General features: G+C 38.1%; 1 protein-coding gene across 1 annotated transcript in view; it reads left to right on the plus strand.

Annotated features, from left to right (window-relative positions):
* brinp3a.2 (bone morphogenetic protein/retinoic acid inducible neural-specific 3a, tandem duplicate 2) overlaps positions 1-23,161 on the plus strand; it is a 68,212-nt gene extending 45,051 nt beyond the window's left edge. The window contains exons 3-8 of the mRNA XM_027154476.2: positions 2,658-2,848; positions 5,886-6,076; positions 17,388-17,493; positions 18,683-18,919; positions 19,245-19,467; positions 21,773-23,161. Coding sequence (XP_027010277.1) covers positions 2,658-2,848; positions 5,886-6,076; positions 17,388-17,493; positions 18,683-18,919; positions 19,245-19,467; positions 21,773-22,889 — 2,065 coding nt within the window. The 3' untranslated portion in view covers positions 22,890-23,161. The remainder of the gene's footprint in view (positions 1-2,657; positions 2,849-5,885; positions 6,077-17,387; positions 17,494-18,682; positions 18,920-19,244; positions 19,468-21,772) is intronic.
* Positions 23,162-23,517: the final 356 nt, after the last annotated feature.

Consider the following 23,517-nt stretch of genomic DNA (forward strand, 5'->3'; position numbering starts at 1 on the left):
TATTATTATTATTATTATTATTATTATTATTATTATTATTACAAATAATGAAAAAAATATGAGGATATTAAAAAGTCTAATGAAATGAAGATTTTAGAAGATTTAAAAGCAGCTTTAAACACAGTGCAGCCAATCAGATTTCAGAACTGATCAAAGAAAGAAAGAAAGAAAGAAAGAAAGAAAGAAAGAAAGAAAGAAAGAAAGAAAGTATTTGCCTATCGAACTACCAAGTAAGGCTTAACTGTTCCATGCATTTGACAGGGTTTGAAGATAAGAATTCAGATAATGAGCAAATCAGGCTGTTCCTTCAAATCTCCATGCAGTGCTTCAGAGAGTGGCCAGTACCCTGCTGGGGTTCGAATGACAAGACCTAATAAGGGGCTTAAGATAAAACAAGGCAGGCTTATCACGCTCGCTAGTAACTCAGGAATAAAATGACAGAGCAGATTTTCACCCTCTGTTGCACAGAACCTTTGAACCGCTGAGGGCACTAACAGCTCCTGTGCCAGATCTGCCAGATATGCCTTAGATGGCTTACCACTGTGTCACATACAATTGAGATAAAGCATGAAATTTTACAATGCCAGAAGGCCCAGTTGTGGCTGATGTAACACCTTATGCCAGGTATATTGACTCTTTCACTGCAGTTAAAATTACATTTTATACCATACCTGTAAATTACATTTGACTTCATTCCAAATAAACAGCTTGTACACTACTGTAGTGCACTTTATTCTTAATATAATTTGGTATGAAATCCGGTTCGGCCACCTAATGAATTGCAAAACGGCAGGTGAAATTAAGTTCATTTTCTGGAAAGAATCAATCAAGCATCTGGTCAGGAGGTCCTTGTCATTACTTCTGATTTAACATGATGTATTTCCTTTCAAAGGGCCTTACTAACCCTATCCATCACCTGAGGATGAGGTTGCACACTGTTTCTCACATGAATAAAGGCAAGATAGGACATGCTGCCTTTTAAACAGCTCTGAGGCTGAGTGAGATTCATAATGCAATGATATAATCACCAAGACCTCTGTGGATGCTTGTGGGTTTTTTATTTATTTATTTTTTTTTTTTTTCTCTCTCTCTTTTTTACTTTTTTTTTTCTTTTATTTATGCTTGATTGCACGGAAAGCAACATGATGAAGAGATATGTCAGAGAGAAATAATGAGTAAAACAAAGCGTGGGGACGACAGAAGGGCTCGCTTATTTAATTGCCTTAGCCTGAATGCAAATCCTATCTTTATGCAAACAATATGATAAAGGCTTTATTAAGACAAAGCAGTCCTAGAGATATTTATGACCCTGACATAAGGTTTGAAAAGCCATCTTTGTTCATAGGGTAGTTAGATTGAGCAATTAATTACATATGTTTTATGGTAAAAAATAGATAATTGCTTTATTGATGCTCATTCAGTACCATTTATAATCGGTATACCATCAATACCAAAAAAGTTCAGACCCATTTTGTTGAAATAAATGCAACAAATTCAAGTATATAAAATAAATTTTTGTACAGCATGCATATAGTAAGTTTCGATGATGCGTGACCGGTCTTTATAATGCATTATATTATCAATACCAAGTAAAAAACAGTATATATCAAGCTAACTTAATGCATAATAAATATCTCTATAAACCCTAAAACTAAAAGTATAATTTTTACTTTCATGAATAAACAATAAAAATGCAGGACATGTCGTCGATGGGAAAGAAAATTATTTATCAGTTTGACCCAAGAGCGATTTTTTTTTTTACTTTGCTTTTACGTCTTTCAAAAGTGCGTCATCAGCTGTCTACTTTATTGATTTGGTCTTTGTCTTGTGAATATTTGTTTATTAATGACTGCATTCATTGGACACACTGTTTGTAGAGAATGCACACATACATGAACTGATTTGATTCAAGACTGGCATCATTACATCATGCATAAAATTTTGGTGTCCACTTTTGCCATTTAATAATACCATAACTTTTGGCTTACTATGTAGTCATATAATATATAATATAAAACTCTTCTTGTTTTAAATTCTCACTGAGGGCTAAAACCCCCTAAAGATGAAACCCTAGAACCGCCCCTGTATATATATATATATATATATATATATATATATATATATATATATATATATATATATATATATATATATATATATATATATACTGCCTCATGAATGCATTGTAACAATAGAATAGTGTATTTAGTTCATAAAAGTATGGCATGCATAGAAAATGTAAACAGTATGTAAACATGGTACATGGAAATTATAAAACGAGCCACCTTTTACTTCCCAAACCCATGGATTTTTTTTTTCTTATATCTCATTTATCATGTTCTTCTTATTTTTAAGCTTATAAATGCAGGTGATGTCAGAACTGGTTAGGTTTCTGTGGACCTTTATGTCAGGGCTGATTTCTGTTCTGATGTGTTTATTACAAAAAGCACCTGTCAGCTGCAGGTATCTGAGTCGATTTCCTCTCCGAATGAAAGCTTTCAGGTTTTATTCTCTAAATAAATGTTTTTTAGAACTGAAAACTAATGGTCTAGCACAACTGATGTCCTGGTCCTTCTCCGGAGGAGGAGTACACGTGTGTTAATTAAAACCAATTATTTTGGATTAGCTCGTTTAACGTGTCGTTGATTATTTTGCAGGGAGTTCGGTCGCTGGAAAGTGAACAACCTGGCTGTGGAGAGGAAGGATTTCCTGGACTCCCCCTTACCCCTCACACCCGAGTTCGTCCGCAGCATCCGACTCCTTGGACGCAGACCTTCTGTGAAGCTAATTACCGACAACCTTATTAAAAAATATGGGACGCATTTCCTCCTGTCGGCCACGCTGGGAGGTAGAGACATCTTACATCATGCTGAATGTCAGAAAGCGCACTATCGTAAACGAGCGGGAAAATGATTTGTCAGGAAAAAAAGCCATTTGCTTAGGCAGTTGCCTGCTCGATATGGGAGTCACTGTTACAAGACAAGAAAAGCTGGCTTGTAACAGACAGACCTAGATCAAGCAAACAAAACTCAAGCATATTGCTGCTATTTCGAAACAAGGAAAGTGATGTTGACAACTGCCGGTTTCTTGTGCCCTATATTTTACTGCAGTGTAGAGTGGGACGTGGGAAGCAGGTGCAGCTAGATGGCTTCAATGTAACAGTGACATGATTATTTTGGTAACAAAGCCTGGGATCATGTCTGAAATTGGATTCCACTGTGAAAACTACACTTGTCGATTACTCCCCCAACATTCAGACTACCAAAGGTTGCGCTCACAAGTAGCTCCATATAATGCAAAACTCTTCGAGGCATGTGACCTCCATCTTTCTGGTAAACAAGCAATTCTGTGTACTGGGAGAAAGTGGAAATAGAGTGCCAGGCCTGTGACTTATGCTATAAATGTTTGCTAACTTCAAACTGAAGTCTAGATGGTAGCGTTTGGCCTTTGTGAGGTAAAAAACGTAGCGATTGATGTAAGAAACGGAGTCAGTATGACCTATTGTTATCAAATTGAATAAATCAGAAGCTGTAATAGTAAATGAAAAGAACAGGAACATAATGTGCAGGATATAAAAGCAATTTTGATTTCAAATAACTGTCAGTTTATTGTGATCAAGTGCGAATTGGTGTGTGCATACAACATTTCAGTGTATAGTATATTGTAGTATAAAACTGTAATTAATATTGAGGACAGATGTATTAATGCTATTTTATAAAAGCACATATTAAAAAAAAGTGTTCACTCTATCGTTCCAGTGATAAATCCTGTTCAAATCCAGGAAAATGCCACAGATATCCATGGCCGCAAGTCTAGGAGGTGGGAAGGATTATAGCAGCATTTGAAAGGGCATGGGGGTCTGGGATGTGATGCAAGTGGAAGAAGCTTGATAGGGATTTCCTCTGGGTTTATGACAACATCCTGTGACACAGCATGAGCTGCAATGTGGCTAAAAAAAAGATGCAGTAAACTGGCTTCAAGTGTTCTCATTGAAAGCACATGATTGTCTTCATGGTCCCAGTTAGATAGCTGCTGTATGATGGGAAGCCTAACTAGAGGCTGGGAATTGGGCAAGACTAAATGAGGAACTAAATAATGAATAAATGAATTAATGAATGTCTTCATAATATTAAAGTGTCAAGAAACAAGAAACATCTTTCAGACAGAGGATTTGATGAACATCTTTTATAGCTTAAACATTACCAGAAAGCGATAAAGAGAATGTGTGTGATCTGTTGCAGATTGCGGGGGCACGGTGGCTTAGTGGTTAGCACATTTGCTTCACACCTCCAGGGTTGGGGGTTCGATTCCCGCCCCCGCCTTGTGTGTGTGGAGTTTGCATGTTCTCCCCATGCCTTGGAGGTTTCCTCCTGCCCCAGTCTAAAAACATGCATGGTAGGTTGATTGGCATCTCTGGAAAATTGTCCAGAGTGTGTGTGTGTGTGTGTGTGTGAGTGAAAGAGAGTGTGTGTGCCCTGCGATGGATTGGCACTCCGTCCAGGGTGTATCCTGCCTTGATGCCCGATGACGCCTGAGATAGGCACAGGCTCCCCGTGACCCGAGACATTTGGATATGCGGTAGAAAATGAATGAATGTTGCAGATTGCTGTGAGAGTTATAAAAATTTTCATAGCAATCTCTTTCACAGGAAAATAACCAACTTCAACACCACATCGCTGTTGGTTATTTTCTTTTTTTCGTAAGATAACGTTAATCAATTGAATCACTATATTGCCATCAAATGTATACACCGCCCTTTCATAGCTTAAGCTATAATTCAAATATTGTATATAGAATAAAAGAGAATAAAGAATAAAAAGAAAAAAATAATAATAAATAATAAATAAACATGGTCATGAGCATAAAAATATATCAATGATAATTATTATTGATACACATTTCAGAGAGCGGGGGAGGGGGTGTAATTATCAACACCGTAATATAACCTGACCTAAAGCATGATGGAGGAGGTGTGATTCTCGTTCCACTGGCTGGACCTTTCTACAAAACCAACAAATCAAGCTGCTTTTATTTAACTCGCTGCCTATAAACTTGCCAGCTATAGTTCTTTGGTCTTGACATTTATTTTCATCAAGGCTAATGCAAATATCTTGACTCACACAAATCCTTTAAGCTCTCTAATTAAAAACAACCTCTTACTGGCCCTCTTACAAATCTTTACCGAACGGTTGGTTTGCTATGAAAAATGCTGCTAGATAACAATTCTAACAATTTCTAATTTGCTCACTTGGGTGGAAAGGGTCTGAGCGTTCATTTATGTCGGTGAAAAGAAAACTTGCAGAAAATTACATTTGAAGAATGGAAATCTAATGGAAGCCTACTACCTTGTTATAAGAACAGAGAGCAACTTGCTTTCTTTCGTGTGATTCATTTTCTATGTGTATATGAACGATTTATTTTCCTGTCTGAAACTACAGGAATGACAAGGCCAATTCTTTTGTATGCTATACACTAAATACATTCAGGTTTGAGATCAAACGATTAAGGCGGCGACAGGTTTAGAAAAAAATCTAGATTTAATTTCCTTATATTTACATTCAGATATATTAAACAACTTGACATCTTTGCTGGCAGTACCCTCATAAATATTGAACCAGATCTCCCTATTGCTTGCTTGTGATCACCAAACTGTAGCATTCTTCATTTTTTCCCTTTTTTTACTTCTACTTTTAGTAGTTTTATGTTTCGAGTGTTTCACCCTTTAAAATATTGTCCTTTAAAATGACCCTGGTTACAAAATCGGCAATAAATTATAGACGAAGCGTAAACATGCCTTCAATGAGCTACGTTCCCAAATAAAATCATACATCACACAAAGAGTGATAATAATAATCTGCTTTTATTATTTATTTATTTATTTTCAGGTGAAGAAGCCCTAACTATATTTGTAGACAAGAGGAAGCTTAGCAAGAAAGCAGAAGTTAGTGACTACACAAGCAACAATACAGCTGTGACTCTGGAAGCACTCCATCAGCTGGCTGCCTCCTACTTCATAGACAGAGAGAGCACACTGCGCAAACTGCACCACCTCCAAATCGCCTCCACTGCCATCAAGGTGGGTCATTAGTCATGTCTAGTCTGGCTGTTATATTTCTCGAAAGCACTCGTGCCAAACCAACACTCGCAGGATCACAACATAATGGCAATGAGATTCGTAACAATTTTGTTTTTTAACACAATGTGTGTGTGTGTGTGAGAGAGGTTTCATGATGTGATGCTTATATTATCTTATGTAAGAAGGATTTTGGATTATTTAGCTTTCCGTTACTTACTTACTTACTTACTTACTTACTTACTTACTTACTTACTTACTTACTTAATGACTTCCTCACTCACTTACTTACTTACTTACTTACTTACTTACTTACTTACTTATTTACTTACTAAATGACTTACTCACTTACTTACTTAATTACTTACTTATACTTACTTATTTACTTACTAAATGACTTACTCACTTACTTACTTAATTACTTACTTATACTTACTTATTTACTTACTTAATGACTTACTCACTTACTTACTTACTTTTACTTACTTACATACTTACTTACTTAATGACTTACTCACTTACTTACTTATTTACTTACTTACTTACTTACTTACTTACTTACTTAATGACTTACTCACTTACTTACTTATTTACTTACTTACTTACTTACTTACTTACTTACTTAATTACTTAATTACTTACTTATACTTACTTACATACTTACACACATACTTACTTACTTACATATTTACTTAATTGCAGACTTACTTACTTACGTACCTACTTATCCACATACTTACTTTCTTACTTACTTAATTACTAACTTACATACTTACTTATTTACTTTCATTATTACTTACTTACTCACTTACATACTTGCATACAGTACTTACTTATTTACTGACTTACGTACTTACTTACTTATTTATTTACATACTTACTTACTTACTTACCTTCTTATTTACCTACTTACATACTTACTTATGTACTTACTTACTCACTTACTTACTTACTTACTTATTTACTTACTTACTTATTTACATGCATACATACTTACGTATGGGCTCATTGTCCTGCTGAAAAGGTGGTGTGTCCAAACATTTGGAAGGTGTGTCCAAACTTTTGGTCTGTACTGTACATACTGTACTAACTTACTTACTTAATCTGTTTGTAATCATGTATTAGTTTTCTTTTCCTCTCTTTAGCTTTAACATGATGCATGACAGATAGATTCTTATATTATAATTATAACAAAGTTAGCAGAATATTTGTATCTCCAACTAAACACACGACTCTCTTTAAACTCTGGTTGGTTCTTACTTGATAAATTTTCTAAACAAATCCTGGATTCTCATAAAGATTATTTCTATTAAACCAAAACCCTCTTCCTCATAAGACCAGGACAAATGTTCTATAAAAAATCAGATCAGAGCACAGACCAGAAGCAATACCTGGGGTTAATTGAGGCTAATTATTTTGATGTTTAATAAAATTCATTACTAATGCAATTATATGTGTAGTGGCCTGAGAAACCGCTTCAAGCTGCAATGTTTTGACATCCCCTATATGCAGCACTGAAAACTAAAAGCTTTTTTCCAGAGAGCAATGTTTTTTTTTAGTATCTATCTCAACCTGAAATAACGTAATTGCATTTTAAAGTCGATTTACCCCAAAAGTAAAAAAAAAGGACAAAACTACATTGAAAAATCTCATTAAGACCACAGTGCAGGAGCATCACAAATGTTTTGACAGCCGGTATCTGATTACAGCTTGAATTGATTAGGCCTATATCTGTAGCATTTTGCCACACATAGCTATCCAACAGCTTGCGCTAAGCATTTATCAAGCTGGAGACAAAGAAATTTACTCAAGCAATGTGACATTCCAGAAAGAAGAGTTGGTTTAAATTGTTCAAATTCTACAAGCGTGTCAAAAATTGTGTAAATTTACATAATGTAAGAAGCTTCAGTAACGGGAACCTCGACTGATCGGCTTCAAGTCGTACAACTGGTGACGAGTTTAAGTGTCAAGGACAACATAGGACGAGTGTCAAGTTCATTTATTCATTCGTTTTCTACCGCTTATCCGAACTACTCGGGTCACGGGGAGCCTGTGTCTATCTCAGGCGTCATCGGGCATCAAAGCAGGATACACCCTGGACGGAGTGCCAACCCATCGCAGGGCACACACACACACTCATTCACTCACACACACACACTCACACACTAAGGACAATTTTCCAGAGATGCCAATCAACCTACCATGCATGTCTTTGGACCGGGGGAGGAAACCGGAGTACCCGGAGGAAACCCCCAAGGCACGGGGAGAACATGCAAACTCCACACACACAAGGCGGATGCGGGAATCGAACCCCGACCCTAGAGGTGTGAGGCGAACGTGCTAACCACTAAGCTTAATTATTTTCAAATTTTACACACAAATTTAATGACAATTTGGAGTATTTCAAACAAATCAAGGCAAATTAAGATTGCACATTCAGTCCAGATAAAAGACATATAACAGGCACTCGATGAAAGGAGGAAGAATTAGTCAGTGTCTATGGTAACCGGTAGCACACATTCTCAGTCGATCCCTGTAGCTTTGGCTTTATTGGTGTTTAAATGCAAATCATCTGTGTTGTGACTTTTTGTTGTCATTTCTGGATGACTGGCATTGATCACCAAATGTGAAGAAAATCCATCTCGCCAAAATGTTTACTAAACACGTGCAAGGTTTATTAGAAGATTGATAAATATGACCCAGTATCTGATTTTCCTCTGATAATACATTAAATCTCTGATGCTATTTAATGAATTGGCCAGGAAAAGCCCACTAAATCCTCCAAAGAGCTACTTTTACTGTAAGTTGTAGGAGTGTGGTGATGTTCCTATTCTGGGCCACCCCTTCATTATGCCTACATAATTAATTACATGAAGAAGCACCCTGCCTTGACAACCTACAATTGTTGCACTCAGACATTTTTCTTGAGGTTAGGAGGTCAGGATCCCACATGGCGGAGGTTTTTCTGTCTGTCGCTTGCTTATAGTTGCTCTTGCTCTTATCGCGGCATGAGTTTGTGCACGGAAAGCCGAGACGTTCCTTGAGCGAAGATAGCAGTGAGCGTAGTGCTACTCCATCAATGCAGGAATATGAATCGGTGACCTTTGACACCTGCATTGTATCTATTAAATTTTGACCCATGACTGAATTTCACATGACAGACAGAAGCAAGTGTTCTGCTGTGTGAATTCTAAATTAAATACCATTTGAGTGAGGAATATGGCTCCTGGCTCTCCCCCCATTGGGTTATTTGAAAGAGAAATTTAGCAACTCATTTTGCAGCAAATCCTTTTAGTGCACTGGTGGGTGTAACAGAGCCTTTACTAAGTCATGATGTATCGCTCCAGCATGGTTCTGCACAGCTTGCTTCCTAATGTGGAACGACTCAAGCTGCTTTGTGACTGGCTGGCCAACGTTTAGTTCATAAGTTGACCGTTTTCCAAATCTAGCATGACAACTTGCAAATCTGCCCAAAGTGAGATCTCATTGTCTGTAAGTTAAAGCATATCAATCTGCCTGATCGCTCAAATGTACACGTAGGTCTTCTGCGAATGTCATGTTGATGATCCTGATTATCTTCTCATGGAGCTTTAAAAACAAAAATCTGTCAGTCATTTCGTGTTGTTGGAAAATCTTATTTTACAAATTTAAACGTTTGTTAAAGGGGAGCACGGTGGCTTAGTGGTTAGCACGTTTGCCTCACACCCCGGGGGTTGGGGGTTCGATTCCCGCCTCTGCCTTGTGTGTGGAGTTTGCATGTTCTCCCCGTGTCTCACTGGTTTCCTCCGGGTACTCCGGTTTCCTCCCCCGGTCCAAAGACATGCATGGTAGGTTGATTGGCATCTCTGGAAAATTGTCCTGAGTGTGTGAGTGAATGAAAGTGTGTGTGTGCCCTGTGATGGGGTGGCACTCCGTCCAGGGTGTATCCTGCCTTGATGCCCGATGACGCCTGAGATAGGCACAGGCTCCCCGTGACCCAAGTAGTTTGGATAAGCGGTAGAAAATGAATGTATGAATGAAAAATTTGTTAAAATTCTTTCCCGAATTCTTATTCTGAATTCACTACAGTGACTGAAAGGTGACAACAGTTACTTTTTAATGCTCAACCCTTTGCTGAGTACCTTTTTTTTTAAAAAAATGCCCATTGGTCCTGCTCTGTATGTTTTTCTCTGAGTGCATGCTTTGATCCACTGAAATCCACTGGATGCCACGGTCCACTGGTTGACCATCCTAATCTACAGCATTCGCTTCTTTCCTGACACCACTAATCTCCCTGTAATCCTTTCTTCATACTCTCTTCCTTCTTTCTTCATACTCTCTTCCTTCTTTCTTCTTTGCTCACTTTTATTTTCCCCCGCTTACTAATATTATTTTTATTTCTAGCAATTTAGCGACCTTTTTTACGTTGCATCTTTTCTTGATTTTGGCTTAACTTGTGATATGTTATCAATTACCACATGAGCCTGACCCTGAGATTCCTGAGTATAGAGCTGGTTGAATAAGTGATGCTGAAGCTGAAGTAATTTGTTACTTGGCACAGTAGAGTAGGTACAATGCCACCAGCGAAACTCTTCGATGGATGCGGTCCAGCTGGCCGAGGCCACATGTCTATGTTCGCAACACCAGGGAATACGAGCCCTATCATTCTCACTTCCGGGTCCTCACCCATGTTGGCACCATAAAAAGAGAAGCCTTTGAAGAAAGTACGCGGGGGTGGTGGTAGTGCTGCTAGGAGCTTGGGGTTGTTCAGATAGCACCAGCTGGCCAGACTCCTGAGGGAGCAAGGATGAATCTCTATGTGTCATGGGAACTCACTCAACCCCTCACACAGCCAGAATTTCCCATCACTTCTTCCAATCAGTTTCTTTCTTTTTCTTTCTTTGCGTTCCTAAACTTTTTTATGTAACAACCCGGAAAAAGAAAGCCTTCACCACCAAGTGGCAGAAGAATTCTGTTTCGAGTTGGCTAGGATTCTGTGCATCCATCTGTGCTTCTGTTTGTGCTTCTCTTTATCCTGATATCTCAAGACTGAATACATTTAATATTTAAATTGAATTAGTATTGATTAGATTTTGGAATTGATCCACACAAGCTCAAGGACTTGGCAAGTTAAAACGTGTGCATTATTTTTCGATAACCTCCTTTTTTGTTTCACGGATACTATAGGAAGGACAAATAAATGTCCGAATATAACTTCCATGTTCAGACGTTCATTCGTTTCATATTCACTAATCGAGACGTTGTCTTTATACTACTTATTACCTATTCACTTCATCTGCCAGCTTAATTTGGCCCAACTGCCCTGTTCAAGGATTGTTAATCTATTATCTCATGACCAATCTCAGCCTAGCAGTGAGTGGGCACTTGTTAGAGCACTAATGATTTCGCGCTCGCTCATGATTTCACAGCCTTTTATAGCAATCCCGAAGCCATTCTTCCCCTCTACCTTTCTTGAACTGGAATTTCTGATTCTGCATTTTAAATATCTTTTAATGAACAAGGTCTTGCTTCATAATTCCTTAATTCCTTTCTAAAAGAGTGTTATATTAAAGGCAGGTTCGCACCGAGTGTAAACCAGTTCAATCTAACTGGGCAGTTTAATTTAGTCCCTCTGGATAGTTTGGATGAGTCTGTACCAATTGTAGCCTCAGGGTTCAGTTCTTAGTGAAAATGGGTGGAACCTATTGTGGTCTGTGGCTGTTGTGATGGTCTAGTGGTTAAAGTGTTAGCAGTTCAATTCCAAGGTCCACCGAGCTGCCACTAATGCCCCTCTGATCAGGACCCTTAACCCTTAATTGCTCACTAAGTTGCTCTGGATATATTGCATATGCAAAATGTCATAAATGTTGTAGCCCATGTGCGTCAGGGTTAGGGTTAGGGTTAGTATTTTGTGCATTTTGGGATGCGTTTCTGCTTATCCTGATTGCAAAGAGTACTTCAATCCAATTCAATTCAATTGTCTCAAAGCAGCTTTACAGAAGTATGGAAACAGAAGAGAGAGAAAAAGCAATAAATATAGAAGAAGAAGAAGAAATAAGAAGAAAAATAAATAAGTAAATATATACAATTAAAGTTTAAAATTAATTTAAAAACTTAAAAATTTTAATTTTATATATCTATCCCTATCCCTAGTATTATTTGATTTATCACACCAACATCTTTACACCAACGAGGCATTTTCACCAGCAGAATTAACACTCACTACAGTGTTTTGTTTTTTAACCCTAACCCTGACCTGTATATGTAGGATTTTATGCATTACACTGATGGTGTATAACGTGTCTCACTGGATGACAGTATGAATGAGTGCACAGATGTACAGATGTTCCTATTAAAGTGATTCATACTGCCTATAAAATACGAGTTATATAATATACTACTTTCATGTCTCTATAACTAATTCAATTTGGCCCATAAGCAGGCAACATAACATCTGCAACTATTTATAAAGATGCTTTAATAGAATTTTGTTTTTAATCGCTTTAATGCAGACAATTGGAAATCTAATCCAAAGCTCACTGCATTATGTGAGGTACAGGCTGTTAATACCACATGTTATGGGAAAACAACAGGCACATGCTCGAGCATTACATAATCTGCTGTTAGGCATTTTTCAACAAAGTATGAATAACAGCTGTTGTAAGTTTGGAAAGTATTACCTTACACCGTGCTTTTCTTTTACATTATGCATATTTTTCTTATTAGATTTTTCTTTCTCACAATTCTTTTAGCGGTTTTGCTATGTGTGCATTTTATGCCTGGAAAGTCAGTAACACTTTCTATGAAGCCAATATTCATAAATCATTATGATCACTTTAACATTAAACATTATCAGCTCATAAAATGTTCCAAGCTGGTAAAACTTGTTAGTATTTAAAATGTGCTAAATATTAATATAATTGCTATTACATTATTTTAATTATTATATAATGAATTATGGGGGGCACGGTGTCTTAGTGGTTAGCACGATCGTCTCGCACCTTCAGGGTTGGGGGTTCGATTCCCACCTCCGCCTTGTGTGTGTGGAGTTTGCATGTTCTCTCCGTGCCCCGGGGGTTTACTCCAGGTACTCCGGTTTCCTCCCCCGGTGCAAAGACATACATGGTAGGTTGATTGGCATCTCTGGAAAATTGTCCGTAGTGTGTGTGTGAGTGTGTGTGTGTGTGTGAGTGAATGAGTGTGTGTGTGTGTGTGTGTTTGCCCTGCGATGGGTTGGCACTCCGTCCAGGGTGTATCCTGCCTCGATGCCCGATGACGGCACTGGCTCCCCGTGACCCGAGTAGTTCGGATAAGCGGTAGAAAATGAGTGAGTGAGAGTAATTAATTATTTGAAATGTTGTACAATACGCCACATGGCGTTATGACATGTCTATGCTGGAATCCGCAAGGGATTCCTCAACATCTCGAAAGACACCAGATTCCTGAACACCATTTCCCAAACCACCCTACACTCTACACACATAGCTGCCTTAAACACCACTTCCCAGCCCACACACACACACTTACTGTCAAGTTCATAGTCTACCAAGTACTGATTACACACACCCAGCCACACTCACTATTCATTCCTCACCTCTATATATACACTCACAAAACATTCAGCCAGTCTGAAGTACCATTCAGTGTGTTTGTTCCTTCTGCGGATTCTGACTTTTATATTGTCCTTCAAGTTAAGATTCTTATTTTCTTAGCGTCGTGTTTTTTTTGATGATCACCTGTTCTTTTGCATAATTTTTGACTATTTTTTAGTCCCTTTTTTGCAACCTGATTAATCATATATTTGCAATTGCATCTGCATTACACCTTATATTAAATACTGTTAAGACCATGTCTATGCAATCATGAGGCTTCGTCAGAGTTTATAAAATGCTAAGAATCAATCAGGAATTATAATTGCACCCAAGTGATCCTTTGTTATTTTCTATGTAAAGTATGCATCTATAAAAATAATATATGCTTTCATGCAAGATGGAAAAGTGTCATAACAGAACACCGATGTTGGAAGTGAGCCCGTGTTACTACCACTGCAATCCATCTGTGAAATTATGATTGAGTGGCAGCAGCAAGCCATGTCTTACCTTGTCTTCCTGTCGGCCTGGAAATGTCACGATCTGACAGGCTAAATGAAAACCGATACTGCTCTGAAAAAAAGAGAAATCAGTTACATGCATATCTGCTTACTTAAAATAGCAGGACCTCATCTTCTTTCTTTAAGCACCAAGACATTTCCAAGACAAGGTCCACCATTTACTAGCAATGCTCAGTGGCATATTAATGATAAACAGGGCTCTAGTCAAATAATTGACAAGTCCATGACAAGTCTGAGACCAAGACTAACAGAGACTATTCGACGTTTTCTTCAACTAGTTGGCTTCATTTGTGCATTGAACAAGTGGTTAGCTAATGCACAAAACATTTTGTCCAAGACCTACATTCCCAATGAGTATTCCAGTGTAGATGTAGTGAAGGACAGTTTACTCGACATGAATGACTGTAGACCTGTAATCTTAACATTCATTCATTCATTCATTCATTTTCTACCGCTTATCCGACCTACTCGGTTCACGGGCATCGAGGCAGGATACACCCTGGACGGAGAGCCAACCCATCACAGGGCACACACACACTCTCATTCACTCACGCTATCACACACTACGGACAATTTTCCAGAGATGCCAATCAACCTACCATGCATGTCTTTGGACCGGGGGAGGAAACCGGAGTACCCGGAGGAAACCCCCGAGGCACGGGGAGAACATGCAAACTCCACACACACAAGGCGGAGGTGGGAATCGAACCCCCAACCCTAGAGGTGTGAGGCAAACGTGCTAACCACTAACCCACCGTGCTCCCCATAATCTTAACATGAATCATAAAATGCTTTTAAATACTGGCTCAATCGCATCTCAAGTCCACCACTGATCCTGTCCTAGTTTCTGTACATTTTACTGATAAGACAAGCCTCTAAGCTGATCATGCAGCAAACTTGATCTTCTGGATACTCCAGGCTTCAATGCCAGAGGTCATATTTGTAGACAGTCTTTAATAAAGTTGTGTAAGAATGACTTCATAGCAAACTGCTACAACAAAGTGCAGACCCCTAAATGTGCCAGTCGATTGTTGACTTCCTATCAGACAATAAGCAGTTTGTATGGATGGAACCCTCCCAGTTATTATCCCAATCAATTAGCATGGGGGCTCCACAAGTCTGTGTACACTCACTTATTCTCTACACCTTGTACACCAACACGTGTGTTTCTAGCAAACATTTTATAAAGCTGATAAAATTTGCAAATGACACAATTATAATAGGCCTCATTAGCAACACTGATGAGTCTGCCTACGATAGAGAAGTGGCCCATCTGGCTTTGTGCTGTACTGAAAACATTCTGGAGATCAACACACACACACACACACACACACACACACACACACACACACACAAACACACCGCACATAAACTTTTTGAAAAGATCCCCACCACATGAAATAATAAAATGTGCAGTGATTAAGGTGCAGTCAATCAAATTCCTAGAAACTGTCCAAAGTTCTCAAATGGAAAATAAACAATTCTACACAAAAACAACCACAATGAAAAAGCACCATCGGCTTTTTTTTTTCCTTTTTGAGGGATTTGCAGAAACTAAACATCTGTCAACCAGCTGTCTCTCAGCTCTACAGAACCATCACAGAGAGCATCTGAACCCCATCAATAAGTGTACGGTTCAGCTCGGTCTCCTCCTGTTTAAAGTCAAGACTGCAGTGAATTGTGTGCACAGCAGAAAAGGCTGACTCTTAAGCAGCAGCTGTCAGTTCAGGAGCTGCATGACATCAGGGCCAAGAAGTAAGCTGAGAATTTCACCATGGACCCCACATGCTGAAGGAACTATCTGTTTCTGTCTAACTATCTCTCTTCAGATAAGCACTATTGCTCCATCAGAAGCAGTGCACATGACAGCAGTCACTCACAAGGACATCTATTACAAATAAGCAGATCTGACCTTGCATTTAACACATAGCACTGAATGTGGACTTTGTACTGGTATTGAATTGATTGTTTATTGCAATGGTTTATTCTTGTATGTACAGTAGGTCTGTGCTCATATACGCTCACCATCCTCTACCCTTTTATAGGAATGCCTGTATACCTGCTTGATCATGGAGTTATCCAAATATCCAATCATGTGACAGCATCAGAATGAAGATACAAGTTTAGTTAATGTTTACTGTACATCAAATATGTGGAAAAATATCTGCGACATTAACTTATGAATGATTTTTGGTGCCAGGTGGGCTGGTAAGCGTATTTTAAAAAATTGAACTTTTCACACAACAGTCACATTGGCTAAGGCATTAGACTAGGAAGGTCATGAATTCAAATCCCAGCCCTACTAACCTTCCCCTGCTGGGTCCATAACCCTCAACCGCTCACTTGTATCGACGTAATGTCCTTTCACTTCTGTAAGTCTGCCAAACGCCATAAACGTAATGTCGATCTGCAAGGTGAGGAGTGTGATGGTGTTGATGGTGGTATTAGCATGAAAAAGGATGCTGATCTGTTTGAGCAGAGCATATAAATGAAAAGATACTACACTGCTCTCTTCAGGTAAAAATGAAGTCAAGGCTAATTCCCCTTGCATCGCTATCAGCAGATACAGTAACTGCTCGCGGATAACATGGGAAACCACGAACTAAAGCAAAAATAGATGTAATCATTAAAAAAATAATAATAAACTTTACATAATCACATATATGTAATGGTTATGAAGCAAGGCAATTTTTTAGGTATGTCAACGAACGTCACACGACACAGTTCCATCAGTCCTTAAGGAGGAAGAAGAGATGATGAAATCATTTGCAGTATGTTGAATCCCCTCCAGCAAAAATTCAATGAAGTGATTGGTTATGTTTCAAAGGACTGTTATGTGAGAATATGTGACTTTCACAACATGGAAAATATTTTATTTATGCAAGTGAATTTCTTAGCACACATTTAAGAAAATAAAACACCGGATTAAGTGAAAACTGTTAACGGCTCAGTAAAGCATGGAGCAATGACAAGACTTGGAAGTACAGCAGACTGCTGAAGTGTCCCAACTGGGAATAGGTGTTAGTACTCTGTGTATGAATCTGTGGTACTGCAACACACTAAATCTCTTAGCTGAATACTGTATCTCAATTTAATAAACCTTCACTGTAAATATATCTCAATACACAAATGCTGAATGTAGTTTACGGCACTGTACCTCTCTTTCTCTTTAACTCGTTCATGGTAATTTAATATTGTTTGTTTTTTTTTTTTTTTTTTGTACAGGTAACTGAAACTAGGACTGGCCCTCTTGGATGCAGTAACTATGACAACCTTGATTCTGTCAGTTCAGTTTTGGTTCAAAGCCCAGAAAACAAAGTTCACTTACAAGGTAATAATCTGTTCTGAATCATTTTTATTATTATGTGCTCAGAATCTCATGTCAAAGTGTTTAATGCATCATTCATACATTCATTCTGGGTCATAGTAGATCTGAAATTTATCCCATGAACAATGAGTATAAGACAGAAATACCCCCTGGGTAGGATGACAGTGCCACTCTATGTATTTATCTACTTATATATCCAGGTCAGCCTTCTTAGATCTGAACACTGTTACAAAACACCATCATTCATCTGAACGATGTCTAAGTCTTTTAAATAACAATAATGGGATCTAATACTCACAAGGCTTTTTGCCCTGAAAAGGTCAGAGGTCGATGGCCGATCTGAAGTTTGTATTCCTGCTATGTGCTATGCCATCAGGATCTGATCTGGTGTGGTAGGTCGGTGGTTACGGTGTTGGACCACTGATTGGATGGTTGTGTGTTTGAATCCCAGGTCCAACAAGTTCCCACTACTGGACTCTTGAGCAAAGCCCTTGACATTTAATTGTTCCATTGTATAAAATCAATGTTGTCAAATGTTGTAAATGTATCTGATATGGTTGCTTTTTTGGATGTTCTTGGCTGTGAAGCCTTCATATGTGGCTCCATGGGAACTTTTAGTGGTGGGGAGGGTGTCGATTAGTCCTCAACTCACAAGGGCCAAATAGCTTTCTTCTAACAACAAATAACACATAATTCACTTCTAGCTACTAAAGGCTGGCCAAGTTTTTTTTTTTTTTTTACTTTTTCTAACTGCGAATGCTGACGGAAGCAGAAACACAGCAGTGAACCATCTATAATCTGTCTTTGAACTCCTCCCTTTTGTTTTATGACTGCTTGCTTTAAACTGAACCAAATTGTGGAGGTTAAGATAACATTTACAAAAGTAACAAGGTGACTTTGAATTTATTTTATTTGAACTAAATGTGGAAGTATGAAAAAACTGATGAAAAAAAAAAAGAATCACTATTTTTGACCATGCCAGGTGCCATGTTTTACATACATACATACATACTGTACATACATACATACATACATACATACACACATACGTACATACATGCATACATACATACATACATACATACATACATACATACATACATACATACATACATACATATACATGTACACGTAACAGTATTGCTACTTATATTCTAATCTTAATAGGATTTATTATCTTCTTTAATGGCAGGTTTGCAGGTAATTTTGCCAGACTACCTCAGACATACCTTTGTCCAGGCGGCTCTCGGCTACATTGCCTGCAATGGAGAAGGTGACTTTGTGTGTCAGGATAGTGACTGCTGGTGCAAATGTGACCCAAAGTTCCCAGAATGTAACTGTCCCTATATGGACATTCAAGCCATGCAAGAGAGCCTTCTTCGGATAGCTGAATCATGGGAACTCCTTTACAAAGAATTCAAGGAATCAGGTATGGATATGTATAGTATGGATATAGTTAAATGCAGTAAACCTATGTATAAGAATTCACTTTTATTTCCGATTCATCAGTGAGTGCAGTTATTTTTACAGTTGTGTAAAAATAGCAAGTGTGGGAAGTGTAAGACAAGTATTTTTGTGTCATAACTGTGTCCTTTTTTGAGAGATATCAAAGACATCCAATGTTCTGCTTTGTTAATAAAAGGAAATGTTGGGAGTGTCTCTATAGAAAATGTGTTGGCAGTTTATTTCACCACACTGTTTGTACCTACTGTGGAGAAAGTTTTTTTTATTTTATTTTTTCCATACCTTTACAGATGAGTTCAAGGCATTCCTGATGAGGTTGCCTCAGAACATTTACCTCAACGGCTCTGCAATCCACCATTTATGGCTGCTAGATGGCATGTTTCAGCGGCGCTATGAGCTCCTAGAGAGCAGCATGAAGGGTCTGTACAGGAGGGCCCAGCGAGTTGTGTACAAACTCTTCAGTCTGAGCAAGAGGTGTCAAAAACAGCCTGTTATCAACTTACCACGTGAAAGGTGAGTACAACTGCCTTGTTATCTTCAAACCAAGGCTCTTTGGAGTTAGCTAAGAGTTAATTCAGTAATGGGATTAAGTACCTTGGAAAGTAAATTGCAGTGCAACCTAGGTTCCATGAATGTAATACACAGTACATTGTGTTTCATTCTGTACATACAACATGGACAAAATCCCATAAAAGTGAGCATGAAGAGTTCATTGTTAACAAAACATGGAAACAACACATGCAATGTGTATAAAGTACTAGAAAGCAATACTTGAGTACAAGTATCGTACTAGAAAAAGACTTTGGTAGAAGTGAAAGTTACCTTTTAGAATATTACCCAAGAAAAAGTCTTAAAGTATCTGATATTTACTGTACTTACTTATCAAAAGTAATTTTCTGATATTTAATGTACTTAAGTATTTGAAGTAGCCTTTATTATTATTAGCCTATAAGTAAAAGTAAAAAGTAAAATTTCAGTGATTTTCGGTAGGCATACTGTAAGAGCAGGGGCGGTTCTAGGATTTCATCTTTAGGGGTTTTAGCCCTCAGTGAGAATTTAAAACAAGAAGAGTTTTATATTATATATTATTTGACTATATAGTAAGCCAAAAGTTATGGTATTATTAAATGGCAAAAGTGGACACCAAAATTTTATGCATGATGTAATGATGCCAGTCTTGAATCAAATCAGTTCATGTATGTGTGCATTCTCTACAAACAGTGTGTCCAATGAATGCAGTCATTAATAAACAAATATTCACAAGACAAAGACCAAATCAATAAATGTTATTTTTATTTAGTATTGAATGGATTGTTTGCATTAATATTTTGTTTGTGCTACAACTCTGGTAATAAGAATAGTGACATTTCACTGCTTTTGGTTGCCGTATTTGCGGCTTTCCGCCGATTAACGTTATAGATAAATGCCTCCAGCTCTGACTGCGCGTGCACGCTGCGCGTATCTGTGCTTCTCCGTAGAGCATGCGGACGTGCGTAATGCAATCTAGGAGCAGTGATTCGCCAAACCTCCCTTATTGCAGTCACACACATTTCTGCTGATTTTATTTTGTAGTAACGAGTAACGAAGATGCTTAGTGGAAATATAACAGAGTAAAAGTATACATATATCTAGGAAATGTAGTGGAGTAAAAGTGAAAGTTGAGATAAATTTAAATAGCGAAGTAAAGTACAGATACGTGAAATTTCTACTTAAGTACAGTAACGAAGTATTTGTACTCCGTTACATTACAACACTGACTAGAAGAGAGAAAAAAACAAAATTCTTTTTTAAAGAGGAACTAAATCTCTTCTTATCCATCACAATCCTACTTGATTCAAGGTAACTAATCTAGATAGCAAATTCTTATGACTTTATCAAATGAGCTAGCTAATTTCATAAATAACAAGTATAGTATTGTATGCACATAGACACACATGCATTTCATTTCAATGCATTATTTAAACAGGGCAAAGTATGGTTTTATCAAAACTATCTATAGTATTGCTGAAGGCAATTACCCACTGTCTATGCTACAGCACAGTCACGCAAATTAATTGCCTAAGTACCATATTTAATTTTCTAAGTAATTTTTTAGCTTTACCTTTAGTCAACTGGCACAAAGAAGGAGACATATGCTAAGAAATTATGTTAAGCGTGTTATCCTGGTATAAATGAGAATAGTGCTGTTTTCTATCATCTAGATTAGTGGTCATGAACTACAGGGTGCTTGGGAAGACTCTTCTCTCAGTCATACCTTTATTAGTACAGGGAGTTCCCTGCACAATTTGAACTGAAATTATTACTCCTCTCCCAAGTGGCACACATTTCAGCTTGAAATCTCAATGGACTGACTGGAGAAATGTGGTATGTTTGCCTGGGAATCATGAGGAACAAATGAATGATTTCATCTCGGGAATGAGCTGTACATGCTGAATTTTGGTTAATTTCTTGGGCTCTTTTATTGCTTTTGGTTCCAAGTATAAATATCTCAAACAGATCACACTGCTGCATTCGCAGAGTTACTGGCACAAAGTAAATGTCAGTAATGCAAAGATATATCTCTACAGCCCTAATAGTTTCAGCAGTTTTTTTTCCGCTTAAGTACAAATATTATTTTTGTCACAATAAGGTGCTAATGCTAAAGTCTTAATTAACAGCAAATTATGTGCTCCAGTGCTTGTCTGATTTTCTCCCCAAGGTGATTATGTCATTATTAAACATAGTACCATAACTAGCTCAGGCATTAAGCCACACATATGGTCTAGAGTGCTTCTTTCAGCACATTACTGAATTCTCACTCTGTCTACTTCCAATGTAGGCCACGGTCATACTGGCTGAACTACATCCAGTCATTACTCTACTGCTCGGAGAACAACCAGCTGGGCATTTTCTCAGAGGAGCTGCACACCTGCATTTGCGCATATGACCAATTCTCATGCCAGGCACCTACTCCATGTTCTGTAGGAGAGGGTCTAGCTTGTGCATCCTGTGCCAGTGACAACTACACTCGCTGCGGTAGCTGCAACGCTGGATATATGCTAAGTCAAGGATCCTGTCGGCCTATGGTGGCCGATTCCACTGACAACTACTTGGGTTTTGAGACCGATTTGCAAGACCTAGAGCTGCGGTACCTTCTGCAAAGGGCCGACCGTCGCCTAGAGGTCCATGCTATCTTTATTAGCAATGATATGCGCCTCAACAGCTGGTTCGACCCTTCATGGAGGAAGAGAATGCTTCTCACACTAAAGAGCAACAAATACAAATCCAATCTAGTGCACATGCTCCTGGGGATCTCCCTACAGATTTGCCTTACAAAGAACAGCACCCTGGAACCTTCCCTTACTCTTTTCATCAACCCTTTTGGTGGGAGCCACTCAGAGAGTTGGTTGATACCTGTAAATGAGAACAAATTTCCAAATTGGCAGTCTACTAAGCTGGACCTTCCGCTTGAGTGTTTTAACTGGACCCTGACTCTGGGAAACAAGTGGAAGACCTTCTTTGAGACAATTCACATTTATCTGAGAAGCCACATTAAAACATCAGGTTCTACTGCTAATGAGAGTGTTTACTTGGAACCTTTGGAAATGGCAGACCCTTCCAGAAACTTAGGGTACATGAAAATCAACAGCATACAAGTTTTTGGTTACAGTATGCATTTTAACCCGGAGGCAATTCGGGACTTGATCCTGCAGCTGGACTATCCGTACACCCAGGGCTCGCAAGATTCTGCCCTGATGCAGTTGCTAGAGATCCGAGACCGTGTTAACCGGCTGTCTCCACCAGGCCAGCAGCCTCTGGACCTCTTCTCCTGCTTACTCCGTCATCGCCTCAAACTCACAGTCAATGAAGTGGCACGAATCCATTCTTCTCTCCAGGCTTTCAGTGCCCGACTCCCAAACCCTCTTGATTATGAGACAACCAAACTTTGTAGTTAACAACTAAAAGGCCAGACATCTAGAACATGTTTACACACAGTGGAGACTGTGCATGAATAAACCACTTAATTATTGACTACAATATTGTATATCTTTCCACTTTCACTTCTAAACAAGTGTACTCAAATCAATCAAGTCAGTTTTCTTGTATAAAGCAACACTTAAAACATTTGGTGGGACCTTTGCTATGTATGACTGCAAATTTTCTATGGTTTTTTTTTTTTGTGGTTTTCTTTTATTTATTTATATAAATTTTCTTTTTGCTTTAGTGGCAGTGCACTTTCCTTAAACAAAATTCAGTGATGTCAGTATGTTTTGTAGATAAATTGTTATTAAAACTTAATGTAATATTAATTATTTACTAGTCTTCTTTTTTTTTTTTTTTTTTTTTTTTTTGAAGTATGTAAGTTAACATACTGGGAATTTATGTCCACCTTTTTCTATGGCATAATGATAATGTAAACGAGATTAAACCTGACAGTTGCTTGATTGAATAGTAATATAACAGACTCGTTAACACAATTACACTATGGCTTTTATGATAAGCTGTGTCCTTCTGTCTGAAAGAATCAAATTTTTTTAACAAAAGAAATTACATTTGATTAACATTACAGATCATGTGTTTTGT

The sequence above is a fragment of the Tachysurus fulvidraco genome, chromosome 5 (assembly GCF_022655615.1).
Source record: "Tachysurus fulvidraco isolate hzauxx_2018 chromosome 5, HZAU_PFXX_2.0, whole genome shotgun sequence".
In the NCBI taxonomy this organism is placed as follows: Eukaryota; Metazoa; Chordata; class Actinopteri; order Siluriformes; family Bagridae; genus Tachysurus; species Tachysurus fulvidraco.